The 17,796-nt window shown below is 47.9% G+C and overlaps 1 protein-coding gene across 1 annotated transcript in view; it reads left to right on the top strand.

Moving 5' to 3' along the window:
• The window catches only part of LOC132383975 (EH domain-containing protein 1), a 93,950-nt gene that overhangs the window by 68,017 nt on the left and 8,137 nt on the right, over positions 1 to 17,796 (top strand). The window contains exon 3 of the mRNA XM_059955208.1: positions 12,106 to 12,518. Within this exon, the coding sequence (XP_059811191.1) occupies positions 12,106 to 12,518 (413 nt within the window). The remainder of the gene's footprint in view (positions 1 to 12,105; positions 12,519 to 17,796) is intronic.

A 17,796-nucleotide genomic window follows, 5' to 3' on the forward strand; every position in this document is an offset into this window, starting at 1 on the left:
GTCTGAGGTGAAGGAGGAGCTGTTGTGCATTTTTCACCACACAGCCATTGTGTACAGACCACGTGAGGTCCTCGGTGATGTGGATGCTGAGTGACCTGAAGCTGTTCACCCTCTCAACCCCAGATCCGTTGATGTCAATAAGGGTTAGCCTGCCACCATTCCTCCTGTAATCCACAACCAGATCTTTTGTTTTTGCAACATTGAGGGAGAGGTTGTTTTTTTGACATCACTGTGTCAGGGTGATCACTTCTTCCTCGTAGGCCACCTCATTATTGTTTGAGATGAGGCCAAACAACGTAGTGTTGTCGGCAAATCTAATTAGCAGGTGGGAGCTGTGGGTGGTGACGCAGTCATGGGTACACGGGGTAAAGGAGGGAATTGGGTGTCACAGGAGGGTGGAGGTGAGGGAGCCCACTCCTGCAACCTGCTGGCGATCTGACAGGAAGTCCAGGATCCAGCTACACAAGGCAGGGTGAAGACCGAGGTCTCTGAGCTTCTTGTCGAGCCTGGATGGAACTATGGTGTTGAATGCTGAACTGTAGTCCAAGAACAGCATTCTCACAGAAGCACCCTTCTTCCCCAGATGTGTAAGGATGGTGTGTGCAGCAGTGGCTATTGTGTCGGTAGGTGAATTGCAGGGGGTCCAGTTTGGGTGGTAGTAAGCTGCAGGTATAGTCCTTGACCAGCCTCTCAAAGCATTTGCTCATTATTGAGGTGAGTGCGATAGGACGCCAGTTGTTCAGGCACGTTACCTTGGTCTTTTTAGGTACAGGGACAATGGTAGATAATTTGAAGCAGGAGGGCACTCTACACTGGCAGAGGGAGAGATTTAAAAATGTCTGTAAACACACCTACCAGTTGTGCTGTGCACATCCTGAGTACTCACCCTGCCATGCCGTCTGGTCCCGCAGCCCTGCGACTGTCCAGGACAGGTCTTCTGAGATAGTGACACTCAGGAGTTTAGAGTTACTGACCCTCTCCACCTCGAATCCTCTGAAGAGGACTGGCTCATGGCCCGCGATGGAGCTGGCTGAGTCAACAGCCCTCTGCAGCATCTTGCAATCAAACCAGACAGTCAGAATACTCTCCACGGTGCACTTGAGGAAATTTGGTCTCTTTGTGCAGATCAATACATCCTCTACTAATAGTCCGGCAGTGCACCACTTTGTCGTTTGACAAACATTACTCGTTCCAAAGGTTGAGCTAATATTTACACTGTAACATTTGGTCATTGGTATTGGGGGTTTGGGAAGCCCTTCTCTAACAAATTCAAGTTTATTGTCATGGGCATTCATACCCAGTATAAAAGCTGTGGTGAAACGACCTTCTTTTTGCAGTAGCAATATACAAAAGAGAAAAGCAATTTATCATTGTGGAGTATGGATGCACTTAATTCTAGATCCCAAACTGTAGTTGGTGAGATCTTACTCATTCGTAAGGCCAGTGATGTTGTGGGGGTGGAACTGGACTCTCTGACAGTGGTGTCTGAAAAGAGGATGCTGTCCAAGTTGCATGCCATCTTGGACAATGTCTCCCATCCACTCCATAATGTACTGGTTCGGCACAGGAGTACATTCAGCCAGAGACTCATTCCACCGAGATGCAACACTGAGCGTCATAAGAAGTCATTCCTGCCTGTGGCCATCAAACTTTACAACTCCTCCCTCGGAGTGTCAGACACCTCGAGCCAATAGGCTGGTCCTGGACTTATTTCCACTTGGCATAATTTACCTGTTATTATTTAATTATTTATGGTTTTCTATTGCTATATTTCTACACTATTCTTGGTGCGACAGTAATGAAACCCAATTTCCCTCAGGATCAATAAAGTATGTATGTCTGTCTGTCTGATTTTCCCCCATGTACATAAGACCATAAGGCATAGGCCATCTGACCGGTCAAGATTGTTCTGCAGTTCAATCATGGCTGATCCTTTTTTTTCTCCTCCTCAACCCCATTTCCTAGTTTTCTCCCCATAACCTTTGATGCTGTGTCTAATCAAGAACCTGTCAATCTCTGCCTTAAATACACCCAATGACCTGGCCTCCACAGCTGCCTGTGGTAATAAATTCCACAAATTCAACACCCTTTGGCTAAAGAAATTTCTCCGCATCCCTGTTTTGAAAGGACACCCTTTTATCCTGAGTCTGTGCCCTCTTGTCCTAGACTCTCCCACCATGGGGAAACATCCTTTCCACATCTACTCTGTCTCGGCCTTTCAACATTCAATGAAATCCCTTTTCATCCTTCTGAATTCCAGCGAGTACAGTCCCAGAGCCATCAAACGTTCCTCGTATGATAACCCTTTCATTCCTGGAATCATCCTTGTGAACCTCCTCTGCACCATCTCCGATGCCAGCACATCTCTTCTAAGGTGAGGGGCCCAAAACTGTTCACAATACTCAAGATGAGGCCTCACCAGTGCCTTATAAAGCCTCAGCATCACATCCTTGCTCTGGTCTTCTAGACCTCTTGAAATGAATTTGCCTTCCTTACCACAGACTCTACCTGCAAGTTCACCTTTAGTGTGATCTGCACGTAGACTCCCAAGTCCCTCTGTATCTCAGATTTCTGGATTTTCTCCCCGTTTAGAAAATAGTCCACACATTTATTTCTACTACTAAAGTGCATGACCGTGCATTTTCCAACATTTCATTTGCCACTTTCTTGCCCATTCTCCTAATCTGTCTGAGTCCTTCTGCATCCTACCTGATTCCTCAACACTACCTGCCCCTCCACCAATCTTCATATCATCTGAAAACTTGGCAACAAAGTCATCTATTCCTTCATCTAAATCATTTATATACGTTATAAAAAGAATTGGTTCCAACACCGACCCCTGCAGACCACCATTAGTCACTGGCAGCCAACCAGAAAAGGATCCTCGTTGCCTCCTATCAATCAGCCAATGCTCTAACCATGTTAGTAACTTTGCTGTAATACCATTGGCTCTTAACTTGGTAAGCGACCTCGTGTGGCACCTTGTCAAAGGCCTTCTGCAGGTCCAAATATACAATCCACTGCATCCCTGTTATTTATCTTACTTGTAATCTCCTCAAAGAACTCCAACAGGTTTGTCAGGCAGGACATTCCCTGAAGGAAATCATGCTGACTTTGTACTATCTTGTCCTGTGACACCAAGTACTCCAATATCTCATCTTTAACAATTGACGCTGCCATCTTTCCAACCACTGAGGTCAGGCTAACTGGTCTATAATTTTCTTTCTGCTGCCTTCCTCCTTTCTTAAAGAGTGGAGTGACATTTGTAATGTTCCAGTCCTCTGGCACCATGCCAGAGCCCAATGTTTTTTGAAGGATCATTTCTAATCCCACCACAATCTCTTACACTACCTCTTTCAGAACCCTGGGGTGCAGTTCCTCTAATCCGGGTGACTTACGTACCTTTTGGTCTTTCCATTTTTTGTGCACCTTTCCTCTTGTAACAGTAACTGCACCCATTTCTCTTCCTTCGTACTGTCTATGTCTTCCACAGTGAAGACTGGCGCAAAATACTCATTTAGTTTGTCAGCCATCTCCTTGTCTCCCGTTATTATTCCTCTTGCCTCATTTTCTAGTGGTCCTATAATCCACTCTCATTTCCCTTTTATTTTTAACGTACTTGAAATAACATTTACTAACCACTTTGATATTATTTGTGAGCTTGCTTTCATATTTCATCTTTTCCTTTCTAATGATTTTTTTAGTTGTTCTGTAGGTTTTTAAAAACTTCCCAATCCTCTATCTTCCCTCTAATTTTTGCTTTGTTGTATGCCCTTACTTTTACAATAACTTTGACTTCCCTTGTCAGCCACGGTTGTACTATTTTTCTTCACTTTGGAATACACGTGTCCTGCACCTTCCTCATTTTTCCCAGAAACACAGACAACTGCTGCTCTGCTGACGTCTCTGCAGCAGTTCCTTCCAATTTACCTTGGCTAGCTCCTCTCTCACACCACTGTAATTTCCCTTACTCCACTGAAATACCGCTACATCAGACTTAAATCATCCCTATCAGATTTCAAATCAGATGGATCTGAATCAGAACTGGGTTATTATGACTGATGTGCTCAAAGTTCAAAGTAAATTTATTATCAAAGTACGAATATGCCACCATATACCACCCGGAGGTTGGTTTTCTTGCAAACCTTCAGGGTAGAATGAAGAAACATTATAGAATCGGTGAAAACCCATACACAAAAGATTTTCAAACTGCCAGAAGACAAACTTTGCAAATACAAAAAGACACACTGATAAATAAATTGTACTGGGAACATGAACTGTAGGGTTACTGGAAGTGAGACTATAGGTTGCAGAATCAGTTTGGCGTTGAGGTGAGTGAAGTTATCCACTCTGGTTCAGGAGCCTGATGGTTGGAGAGTAATCACGTTCCTGAACCTGCTGGTGTGGAACCTGAGGTTCCTGTACCTTCTTTCTGATGGTAGCAGTGAGAAGAGAGCACAGGTTGGGGGGTGGTTGCTTGATGATGGTTTTGTGGTGAAATCGTGCAGCACAATGCAATTACAATATTTTTTTAAACTGTGCAAAAGAGGAATAATCAAAGTTAAGTTGGCAAGGAAATGAAGTGGAGGAAAATAGAGAACCATGTGGAACTGGAACTGGTATGGGGTAAACTGTGAGCTGGAGCTGGGACTTGAAACCATGCAGAATTCTTGATAAATTACCAGTTTTTCACATCCCTATTCAGAGTTGCTCTCCTCCCTTACTTGGGGCTCATACGTTTGCCGTGTGCCGATTTGAATGATGCTGGGCGATTGTGGTCCTTCCCAGTGGCCAAACGTTTTCATTCTGAGGGATGAGGCAACTATGACAAAACCATGTAACAATTACAGCACGGAAACAGGCCATCTCGGCCCTTCTAGTCCGTGCCGAACACTTACTCTCACCTAGTCCCACTGGCCCGCACTCAGCCCATAACCCTCCATTCCTTTCCTGTCCATATACCTATCCAATTTTACTTTAAATGACAATATTGAAACTGCCTCTACCACTTCTACTGGAAGCTCGTTTCACACAGCTACCACTCTCTGAGTAAAGAAATTCCCCCTCGTGTTACCCTTAAACTTTTGCCCCTTAACTCTCAACTCATGTCCTCTTGTTTGAATCTCCTCTACTCTCAATGGAAAAAGCCTATCCACGTCAACTCTATCTATCCCCCTCATAATTTTAAATACCTCTTATCAAGTCCCCCCTCAACCTTCTACGCTCCAAAGAATAAAGACCTAATTTGTTCAACCTTTCTCTGTAGCTTAGGTGCTGAAACATTCTAGTAAATCTCCTCTGTACTCTCTCTATTTTGTTAACATCTTTCCTATAATTCGGTGACCAGAACTGTACATTATTAACCTGCTAAGCCATCCATCTTTTTGGACTGTGGGAGGAAACTGGTGCACCTAGGAAAAACAGAATGAAAACGTGCGAACTCCTTACGGACAGTAGCGGAATTGAACCTGGTTCTCTGGCGCTGTAATAACATTATGAAAGAACACTGGTCGGTCTTTTCCCCAGGGTAAGGGAGACTAAAGCTAGTGGGCGTGGGCTTAAGGCGAGAGGAACGACTTCAAAAGAGGAACAAAACAAGAAAGTCTGCAGACACTGGAGATCCAGAGCAACACACACAAAATGCTGGAGGAACTCAGCAGGCCAGGCAGCATCTACGGAAATGAGAACAGTCAACGTTTCAGGCCGAGAGCCTTCTGAAGGAAGAAGCCAGAGAAAAGAGGGGTAGGAGGCTAGCTGGAAGGTGATAGGTGAAGCCAGGCGGGTGGGAAAGGTAAAGGGCTGGAGAGGAGAGTGGACCGAGGGAGAAATGGAAGGAGGAGGGGACCTGGAGGAAGTGATAGGTGAGAAGAAGTAAAAGGTCAGGGTGGGGAATAGAAGAGTGGGAGTGGGGGGTGCAGAGGGGATAGATTAGTTTACCGGAAGGAGAAATCATTATTCATGCCAGCAGGCTGGAGGCTACCCCGGTGGAATATAAGGTGTTGCTCCTCCACCCAGAGGGTCGGGGGTGGATCGACACGTCGGAACGAGAAATGGGAATCAGAATGAAAACGTTTGGCCACCGGGAAGCCCCATTCGTGCCGCTTGGCGCAGAGGTGCTCCACGAAGCGGGTCCCCCCCGACTTACGACGGGTCTTGCCACGTCAGGAGTGCCGGATGCAGTAGCAGTTTTGCAGGTGAGGCCGGGTGCCATGGGAAGTTGTGGAGGTGAGCTGAAATATACTGTTCAAGTGCATTGGGCAGGTTCATGAATAGGACCAATGTAGAGCAGGTGTCCCCAACGTTAACCGAGGGGTCCGTGTACCCCTAGTTTAGAGGGATGTGGGCCAAATGCAGGCAAGTGGGACCAGCTCAGGTAGGTGCCTTGATAGCTTGGGCAAATTGGGCTGAAAGGCCTGTTCCCATGCTGCATAACTCTATAAAGACAAGATTTAGGCTAACAATAATCCCTCCTTTTGTAATCGTGCCTCTTCATACCAGAAGCCCCAAAAGCTATGAAAAGCACTCGTAGGGGTTCCAAGTAACCAGCTTCAGTGGTGCTAACTCGTCCAGTCGTGCCGCGGGGCCTTCACAGCCTCTCCACCCCAACCCGAGACGGAGTGAGCCTGATCTGTCTGAGACGCCTCACCGGAAGGCGAGGGCCGGGCCGGTTCTACTCGCTGCGCTGAGGCGGTGAGACTGCTTCAGACTGCGCGTCTGCAAGCTTCACGCGATTTGCCCCCTTGCGGGATGAGCTGACACTCTGGCTCCTCTGGGCTGCGCATTCTATTGACTGGGTTTCGTTCTGACTGCTGCTGCTTGCTGTTATTGTTTGCACGATTTGTATTTTGTTTTCTCTCTCAGTGCATTGAGTGTTGCTCTTTGTTTTAATTGGGTTCCTCCAAGTCTCTTGTGGTTTCCTGTAAGTAGATGAATCTCAAGGTTGTAGAATTTAAACATACTTTCAGAATAAATGTACTTTAATCTCTGACGTATTTAAGTCGTACACTAAATCCTGGGTGCCTGCCATCACCAAATCCCTCGATGCTGACGTTACCTTCACTGTTGAGAAGAAATCCCTTGCTTCGTGACCTAACGACAGGCTGATGTGCAAGAATCCGGATTGCGCAGGGGGAACTGGAGCATTGCAGTAGCTCAAAGCAAGAGGTTGCTGCTGTTGAGCGCAGTGGGTTGGTGTGGGGAGGTTCCCTGGGCTGATCGCCCAACTGTTCACTAAACTCTGCCATATGTTTCCTGAAATGCACCACAGGAAACTGCAGTGGCTCAGTTCCGGAAGTGCGGGTTAGAGCACTATAATTTCGAATTTACACCCTCTCTCCACCACAGCAATGGGCGCCTCTTGGGTGCAGAACCTTGTAAGTGGACTTGGAGACGACACTGGGCTCCTGACAAACACTCCATTAATCAGCCACCCTGGGGACTGGGTGATGCCTGTCCCGCAGGCCTTTGAGACTTGGATTTCCCTTCCGAACCCTATCAAGTAATAACCAAATACTTTTCACAGACACAGGGAAATCTGCAGAGGCTGCTGGAATTCCAAAGCAGCACACACAAAATGCTGGAGGACCTCAGCAGGCCAGGCAGCATCCGTGGAAAAGAGTTGACCGGTCTCGGGCTGAGATCTTTCATCAGTCCCCAAACATCGACAGCTGACGCTTTTCTGTCTGGCCAGCTGACTTCCTCCAGTGTTTTGGGTTTGTCGCACCAAATACTTCTACGAGTCACAGGTCAGAAATCACAAATTATTAGACACTACAGCCCTTCGACCGGCAATGTTGTGCTGCCTCCAAATGAATCTCAGCATCAATATAACCCTTCTCTCCCACCACCCTCCATTTCTATTCAGCTACTTAGAGATACAGGCATTTTTGGACCCATGAGCTGTGCCCGTATAACTCTAGCCTAACCACAGGTGGCGGGTTGGACGTCTCCACCGGAGGAGGTGTGAGGTGCTCCTCCCCTCCGCTAGCCTGCAGGTCACCCCTGGGCGAGGTGTAGCCCCTGCTTAGCCCCCCAATCGGGTCACGAGAAGCCATGGGAGCAGTTGGTGGAGGGTCGTGTGAGCAGCCGGTGCAGAATACAAGTGGTTATGCGACCACTGACACCAGGCTAGACTTTCTCTGAAGAGTGTTGATAATGGCTGGGGTCACCCGTCTTGTAGAGACACTGCCCAGAAGAAGGCAATGGCAAACCACTTCTGTAGAAAAATAAGCCATGGTCACCATGATCGCCCACGTCACATGGCACAGCAGATTATGAACGAACAGGGATTTTACAATGACCAATAACTGTTATGTCTTTGGAATGTAGGAGGAAACCAGAGTACCCGGGGAGACCCACGCAATCATGGCGTGAATGTGCAAATTCCTCACAGGCAGTGTCGGAATTGAACTCTGAACTTCGATACCCCGGGTTGTAATAGCGTTATGTTAACCACCGTGCTACTGTAACGCCCCGTTCATATCTGTATCTTAAGAGTTTCTGGAATGTCCCTAACATACCTGCTTCTATCACCACCCCCAGCAGTTTCACTCACTCACCACTGTGTAAAAAAAACACCCCCCCCCCCCTTATATTTCCTCCGATCACTTCAATTGAAGGTACTCCTTGGTTTACGAAAGCCTGACCTCTGTATGACATGCACGCACAAACAGCTGGGTGGACTTTCTGGCTTGGCTGGGTCGAGGGAATCTTCTGGGGAAGTCCACATTTCCAACTTGCAAACTTTTCAGACTGCGGTTAACACAAGTTCCCTGTATGCCTCAAAGGAATCAAAGTACATTTATTATCAAGGTAGGTATGAATTATGCAACCTTGAGATTTGTCTGCCTATACATAGCCACAAAGCAAGAAATCCGAAAGAACTCCAATTAAAAAAAAACCCCAATGTGCAGAGAAAGAGGGAAAAAACCACAAATCTTGCACACAACAGCATTCTGAACCAAATTGAGTCCATAGACCCAAAATCCCAGAGAAGGCCCAAAGCCTCTGTCTCAGTTCATCACATTGATGCGGATTTCAGACATGAAACACGTAGCAGCAGGAGCGATCTCACAGCCTCAACGCTGAGGAGCAATGGGCCTGACACCCTGCCTTTCCAGTCTATTTGAGCTGGCGTTTAAATTGTCTCCGCACACCGGGAACCAGGCCCTGTCGCAGCAATACACGCTGGGCCTGTCCCCCACCGACCAGTGATACGTTCCAGGCCTAGACCTCGCTGCCCGGCCGGGAGCTGTTCTCGACCTCTCCAAATTGCTCACTACAACTCTGACAGCAACACCGTCTCCAAAACCACCTGGAACACGTTATACCCTGACTTTGCAACTCACCAGCACGGCTGATCCCTCGAGTTATCTTCGACACCGCATGCCTCCTCATTGTCTGCCGTGTTAGTTTACCACAATTCACTTTGTGAAAAGTGTTATTAAAGATGCTTTCAGTCATCTTTCTCACCTTTTACAACTACCAGTAAGATATTGCCCAACTTCAGTGGTGCCACCTAAACCAGACGTTTCAAAGCCTTCTTAAGCCAACACCCCTACTGGGGCATAGGCTGCCCATAGCAGCTCGCCCAAGTACTTGGCCCTTTCTTCACAGCCAGGCTTGGGATAATTCATGGCAGAATTATGTTTCGATGTACATGCGATAAATAAACCCAACACCAAAATCTGAGCCCTTCAGCAACATGGGGGGGGGGGCCTGCAGCTGATAAAGTTCTAAAGTCAGGAAGTTGCGTCGCAGCTCTAGTTAGGCCATTTTCTGGAGCTTTGGAGTTCTGACCGCCTCATTTTAGCAAGAATGCCAAGGGTGCAGAAGGGTTTCGGCCCGACTGTACTCTTTTCCATCGATGCTGCCTGGCCTGCTGGGTTCCTCCAGCGTTTTCTGTGCGTTGCTCGGATTTACAGCATCTGCAGTTCCTCTTGTTTGTGTTTTATCAGGACACTGCCTAGATTAGAGGGCACGTGCTCTTGGGCTGCTTTCTCCAGAGCTGAGGGGAGATCCGATGAGGTTTTGTCAGATTACCAGAGGCACTGATAGAGTGGACGACATCTTTTTCACAAGGTTGAAATGTCAGAGGGCGTGCAGGCAGGTTGAGAGGGGTTAAGTTCAAAAGAGATGAGGGGCAAGTTTTTTTTTTGCAGAGAGACAGATACATTAGGGACCTTTTCCAATTCCTTTATATTATTCATTAATTTGAGTAGAGGAGCGGAGTTGATGACACTAATAATTCTTCTTGCTGTAATGGAATACCCAAGCTTGCTGCTTTTTTTAAGTTTAGGTTTAGTTCAGTTTATTTTGTTTTTGATTTTTCAATTTGGGGTTTTTTCCCCATTTTTTTCTCTTGTATCCTGTTTATATCTAGGGTTTGGGAGATCTATTATATGGTGTTACCTCTAGTTTTTACTCATTTGTTAACTGCCAACAGTGTAATCTCACTCCCTTTGTACTATTATGACTGTTGTGTATCTGTTTTTGAAAAAATTCAATAAAAAGGATTGAAAAAGAAGAGAAAGAGAGATTTAGACAGGCCGGCGAATGTGAGGAAAATAGAGGCGTATGGGCGTTGTGTCAGCCCACCGGGTTAGTTCAGTTGGCCATTTGATTAATTCAGAGATACAGCATGGTAACGGGCCAATGAGCCCGATTACACCGTGACCAATTAGCCTACTGACCTGTACATCTTAGGGGTCTGGGAGGAAACCGGAGCACCCGGAGGAAACCCACGCGGTCATGGGGAGAACATACAAACTCCTCGCAGGCTGCGGTGGGAATTGAACCCGGGTCGCCAGTACTGTAAAGCATTACTTTAACCACTGTGCTCCCGTGACGTCCTAATTATCTATTTAATTGATTGCTAACTTAATTTGTACAGCTCTGTGTTGTGGGGTGAGTGACCTGTTCCTATGCTATGTGCTGTACGTGTTCGATCTGTTGAGTCTGCAGAACTGTACAGAAATCTCAGGCACCCTAGATTTTTTTTTAATGTGGTTTCAGATGTTAGGGCTTCCACCGAGCCCTGATCTCAACGTCATTGAGGCTGTCTGGAGAGACAGAAGCAAGCGAAACAGCTAAAGTCTGCAGAAGGACTGTAGCAGGTTCTCCAAGATGCTTGGAACAGCCTGTCAGCAGATTTTCTTATAAAACTGCACAACAGTGTACCTAAGAGAACTAAAGGCAAAGGGTGGTCACACCAAATGTTAATATAACTATATAACCATATAACAATTACAGCACGGAAACAGGCCATCTTGGCCTTTCTAGTCCATGCCGAATGTTTACTCTCACCTAGTCCCACCGACCTGCTGTCAGCCCATAACCCTCCATTTGATTTAGTTTCTTTTAATGTTTACTGCTCTCCGTAGTCTTTTTTTGATACAAGTTCTCCCCCCCCCCATCTGAAGGTAGAGCGTTCCTATGAAACTGTTTGTAAGCCGAAATGTCGTAAAGTGAAGAAGCAATAACCATTAATTTATATGGGGAAAATATTTGAGTGTTCCCAGACCCAAAAATTAACCTACCAAATAGCACATAAAACCTAAAATAACACGAACATATAGTAAAAGCAGGAATGATATGATAAATATACAGCCTATATAAAGTAGAAATATTGTATGTACGGTGTAGTTTCACTTATCAGAATCGGGAAGACAGTGAGCCAAAATCGATTTGGAGGGGGGAAAATCAGCACGTACACACATATGCAAACAACTGCCCGCACAAGGCTTCACGGTCATTGTAGTCTTTCTCGAGGTAAACACACGTATAAAGTGAGCGTCTTTTTCTCATAAAAGCGAAAATCCTCTTTGGTTAGCGAAAACAAGTTCTAATGTAGGTCTTTCGTAACAGCGAGCTGTCGTAAAGTGAACGTTCGAAAAGTGGGGCCACCTGTATTTAGAAACTTTTCGATTCATTATTTTTGAAAGCATCTTTGCTTGGCAGAATTTTTTTGTGAGTCCAAGACGTGCACAGTTCCGTGAACCAAACAGGAAATACTCAGGCACTCTGGCTGTAGACCCACCCGAGTTTCTGCCCCCTTGGTGTTCTGTGAGGGCACCCAAGGGTAACCTGCGTGTGCTTCCCTTGCAGGCTATGACTTTGCGGCCGTCCTGGAGTGGTTCGCGGAGCGCGTCGACCGCATCATCCTGCTGTTCGATGCCCACAAGCTGGACATCTCCGACGAGTTCTCTGAGGTGATCAAGGCCATGAAGAACCACGAGGACAAGATTCGGGTGGTGCTGAACAAGGCCGACCAGATCCACACGCAGCAGCTGATGAGGGTCTACGGGGCCCTCATGTGGTCCCTGGGCAAGATCATCAACACGCCCGAGGTGATCCGGGTGTACATTGGCTCCTTCTGGTCCCAGCCGCTCCTCATCGCAGAAAACAGAAAACTCTTTGAGGCGGAGGAGCAGGATTTGTTCAAGGACATTCAGAGCCTGCCGAGGAACGCAGCCCTGAGGAAGCTAAATGACCTGATCAAAAGGGCGCGGCTGGCCAAGGTAAAGGCCCACTCTTCGCTGGTCTCACACTCTCTCCCTCTTGCTCTCTCTTCCTCCCTACCTCCCTCCCTCTCCCTCTCTCTATCTCCCTCTCCCTCACCCTCCCTCTCTCTCCTTCTCCATCTCTCTTTATCTTTCTCCCTCTCTCCCACTCCCTCTCCTTTCTCTCACTCTCTCATTCATTCTCTCTATCCCTACCCTCCCTCTCTCTCATTCTCACTCTCTCACCCCCCCCAATTCTCTTTCACTCTCACATTCTCACTCTCATTCTGCTGCGCTGTTAAACCATCTTTTAATCTTTTATCCTGTTGACTGCTGTTAACAGGAAACTTTGCCATGCTTTTCCTGAAATGTGTGACGGGAGTTTCAATCTCACCCCCTAATTCAAGAAGACTGGAAGCATGTGACTTCCAGTTCAGAGTTCTGTCGGTTACCATTCTCTCTCCCTCAGACCACAGCCGAGGGTCGTGGGCGGTTGTGAAGACACAAACTGGCCCTGGTCTCATTACAGAAACCCCAATAATCCTAGTGCCACAGTCTCATGATCTTTGTGGTGGTGTTGCTTCTGCTCCCGGGGAGGCAGTTGGCTCAGACTGTCTGGGTCCGTCTGCCTGGAGAGGGGAAGCACGTGAAGTCCACTGTCTCTGTGTAGACCGGGGGTTCCCAACCTGGGTCCTAGGGACCCTCGATTCATGGCATTGGTCTCCGACATCAAGAAGGTTGCGAACCCCTGTTACAGGCCTTCCGGAACCAGTGGGTTGGAACGTGTCATAGAATATGAGAGCTAAACAAACTCTGAGCATGTGTCAGCCACTTTCTTCACTCAGAGGGTGGCCGAACTGGAGGATGTGGGTTTGATTTCAGCACTTAAGGGGAATTTAGATCGGGTATGTGGATGGGAGGTCTATGGTGCGAGTACAGGTCGACGGGACTAGGCAGAAAAACAGTTCAGCAGAGGCTAGATGGGCCAAGTGGCCTGTTGCTGTGCTGTAGTTTTCTGTGGCTCTATCTAGCCTGTCGAGCCTGCTCCGCCATTCAGTGAGATCATGGCCGGCTCCACCATGTGGATTCAGCTCCACCTTTTCCCAGTAGACCTTAATTCCCTCTGTGTTTTGTCCCTGGGCGTTGTCCAACTAATAGATTTTCTGGATTATTGAATGTTACTCCTATTAACGCCCAAATGTTTTTCTTTCCTTTTTACAAAGTGGTGTTATTTTCCAAGTGACCCTGGTGAGTTTTAAAACAGGGAAATATACATTCCTTCTGGTCACAGACTGGCCCCCCCACACCGTTCCTTTCTCCTGGCATTAGAGACCTGGACTCCAGTTGCACACCCTGTCTGAGGTCCAGACCCTGCTCTGGCCTCACCCCACTCGAGTTCCAGACCTCCAACTCGCACGCCGGATTAGTGGGCAGGCTGGATACTAGATCGCTGGCACATCCGAGCATCGGAATAAAAGTCTGCGATCTCGCCATCTTGCAGAACCCCCGGTGTCAGTGTGGTGCTGAGAGTCGATCTTTTTTTTTCATGTTGGTTAAGGAATAAACTCTGGGGAATTAATCCCATTGTTTTATAGTGGCTACCTGTTTCATTATAACAATAACTTCTTGGATCTGACTCTCTGGGACAGAGACGCGGGCACTAATCATCTACTTGGATCTGCAAAATTGTGTTTGCTAGGACAGAGTAGAGAAGCATGTAAATGCCGATCTAGATGCGCAGGGGCCCCTCTTACTGCGGCACACCTTCTGCACGATCCGTGGCGCTGTTTTTGACCTCAAAGAGCTACCAAACACTCTACTTTTACATCCTTTCCTGTGCCGTTTGGATCAACACACAGCATCACCTGGAGCCACCGATTCAGAATCAATCATAGAAACATAGAAAATAGGTGCAGGAGTAGGCCATTCAGCCCTTCGAGCCTGCACCGCCATTCAGTATGATCATGTCTGATCATCCAACTCAGAACCCTGTACCTGCCTTCTCTCCATACCCAGACAATTATCACCAGTCAGCACCCCTGTGTCCGACTGACTTCCACGTTCCCGTGGCTGTTCCCGCAGTGTCGCGGAGAGTTTTCCCACAGCTGTAATCAAAGCTCCTGCAGCCACTTCAGTTACTTTCGAGGCCACAGTCGACAAGTGTAAAGATGAACTCCTCGCAATCCACCACCAGAGAATATAGTCTGACCAGAGTGGTCATAGACCAGTACAGTGCAGTGTCAAAGGTTTCAAAAGTGCATTTATGTCAGAGAAATGTATACAATATACATCCTGAAATGCTTTTTTCTTCACAACCATCCACAAAAACAGAGGAGTGCCCCCAAAAGAACGAATGACAATTAAATGTTAGAACCCCAAAGTGCCCCCCAGCTCCTCCCTCTCGCGCGTAAGCAACAGCAAGCAACGATCCTCCCTCCCCCCACCAGCAAAAAAAAGCATCGGCACCCACCACCGAGCACTCAAGTGTGCAGCAAAGCAACAGCAGCACCCCAAAGGCTACTCGTTTCACCCGGTATTTAACACACCACAGGCTCTCTCTCTCGAGGTGTCTCCGTTTCACAGCGAGAGGGGAACAGGTCCGCTGTTAGTGCTGACCATGTCCCCGAGCTAACCCCCCCCATCAGAATCAGGTTTATTATCACTGACGTGCAGTACTGTGCAAAAGTCTTTGGCATATATATGACTTTTGCACAGTACTGTAGCGATTTTATGTACTGCCACCGCAGAGAAAAACAAATTCATGACCCATGAGCGATGATAAACCGGATTCTGATCTGGGTCTCTATTGTGGACCGAGAGTGGGAAGGGGATAGAGAGAAGGGAATCATGGTTGGGGAAAGGAGAGGGCAGGGAGCGGGAAGTGCCAGAGAGACATTCTATAATGATCAATAAACCAATTACCTTACCTGGTGTATCAGGGCTGGGTGTACCTGCACCCTTCCTACGCCTGGCACTCCTCCTCTGCCACCTGTCCCACGCCTTCCCACGGCGCTTCACCCTCGCCCTTCCCAAAGTCCTTTGCTCCTGCCAGATTGACAAACTCGCTCTCTGCTCCACGTCGATAAATGCAGTCCTGTGCAAAGGTCAGGCACCCTAGCTAAGAATATATGCACCTAAGACTTGTGCACAGTCCTGTATGTGCCCTGGCACGTTCCAGCACCACCTTTTGTACTTGAAAGGAAACAGGCTTGCCTCATAAACCTTCCCACACTTTTGTGTCATCTACCATTTGACACTCACACCTTGGCAGAGTGGGAGGAAGATTCAGATTATCTCCCTTGCCGAAACTTTATAAACCATGATCTGGTCTCCCGCTCGGCCTCAGAATACAATCCACGTTTGTCCTGAATCCAGGCAGCTTCCTGGTCATCCTCTTCCCTACTTCCTCCAGTGCCTCCATGTCCTTGTGTAATAGAATGACCAGAGATGCACGTGTTAGAAGCATCCTAACCAGCACTTTGTATTTCCGTAAAGGACGTAGGTTCCACAGATTGAGCCACACGTGGAGAGATTGCTACCTTGGAGATCCTGCTCTTCAGCCTCTTCCCCAACTCCCTATACTCACTGCACAAGACCTCTTCCCCAACTCCCTATACTCACTGCACAAGACCTTTTCCCCAATTCCCTATACTCACTGCGCAAGATCTCTTCCCCAATTCCCTATACTCACTGTGCAAGACCTCTTCCCCAACTCCCTATACTCACTGTGCAAGACCTCTTCCCCAACTCCCTATACTCACTGTGCAAGACCTCTTCCCCAATTCCCTATACTCACTACACAAGACCTCTTCCCCAATTCCCTATACTCACTGTGCAAGACCTCTTCCCCAATTCCCCATACTCACTTTGCAAGACCTCTTCCCCAAATCCCTATACTCACTGCACAGGACCTCTTCCCCAATTCCCTATAGTCACTGCACAAGACCTCTTCCCCAATTCCCTATACTCACTGCACAAGACCTCTTCCCCAATTCCCTATACTCACTGCACAAGACCTCTTCCCCAACTCCCTATACTCACTGTACAAGACCTCTTCCCCAACTCCCTATACTCACTGCACAAGACCTCTTCCCCAACTCCCTATACTCACTGCACAAGACCTCTTCCCCAACTCCCTATACTCACTGTACAAGACCTCTTCCCCAACTCCCTATACTCACTGCACAAGACCTCTTCCCCAACTCCCTATACTCACTGCACAAGACCTCTTCCCCAATTCCCTATACTCACTGTACAAGACCTCTTCCCCAACTCCCTATACTCACTGCACAAGACCTCTTCCCCAATTCCCTATACTCACTGTACAAGACCTCTTCCCCCTTTCTACCATTAGTGCCAGTGTAGTGTGCACCACGTCCTCCGGCTGCTCACCTTCCCTCTTGAGAGTATCGTGCAGCAGCTCAGAAACAGCCTGGATCCTGGCACCTGGAAGGCAACACACTCATCTTGGCGTCTCTTTCGCGGCCAGAGAATCTCCCGTCCATCCCGCTATCTATCGAATCTCCTATCACTATCGCTCTGCCTGACGTTACTCTTCCCCGCTGAGCCTCAAGCTAGGCACAGTGCCACTGGCCCGGCTGCTGCTGCTGTGCCCGGATAGGTCATTCCCCCTCCCTCCCGCAGTATTCAAAGGGTTATATTTGACGCTGGGGAACCCTGCACTCTCTGCATCTGATGGTCACTCGTCGACTGTGTGGAGTTTGCACGCAGGGCGTGGCCGCTTCAGTAAAAATCTCACTAATGAAGCTTTCAGCCTCCCCTGAGGTCCTGAGCGTGCCCAGCTCCAGTTCCTCAAGCTTGTCAGTCAGGAGCTGAAGCTGGGTATAACTCTGGCAGATGTAGTCACCAGGGAGACCATCTCACAGGAGGAGCATTCCATTCCCTGAACTATCATCCTGCCTCCAGCTTCTCAAGCCTCAGTTCTAGCCTGCACCTGTCCTTGCCCAAGCCTGACCCCTCCAACACTGGCCAGCTCTGTCGACAGCCACTCCACCTCCACCTCGCCTCTTTTTATTGGCCCCTAAGAGATTGTTATGATTGCAAGAAGTTCCAAAAAGCTCCAAGCTCTTTTCAAACTTCACACCGCCTCAGCCAATCAAGCAACTGCTCGCGATGATTGCGTTGCTGAGCACTACAGTGAGTTCTGTACGTAGTATAAACTTCAGTGGTGGGTGAGTGAACAGTTCTGGATGGAGTATCCATCAACCCAGCTGCTGTGTGTCGAGCCTCTTCTGTCGTTAAAGTGGGCAAGTAGAGTGTTCCATCACACAAGAAC

The sequence above is a fragment of the Hypanus sabinus genome, chromosome 31 (genome assembly GCF_030144855.1).
Source record: "Hypanus sabinus isolate sHypSab1 chromosome 31, sHypSab1.hap1, whole genome shotgun sequence".
NCBI classification, from domain to species: domain Eukaryota; kingdom Metazoa; phylum Chordata; class Chondrichthyes; order Myliobatiformes; family Dasyatidae; genus Hypanus; species Hypanus sabinus.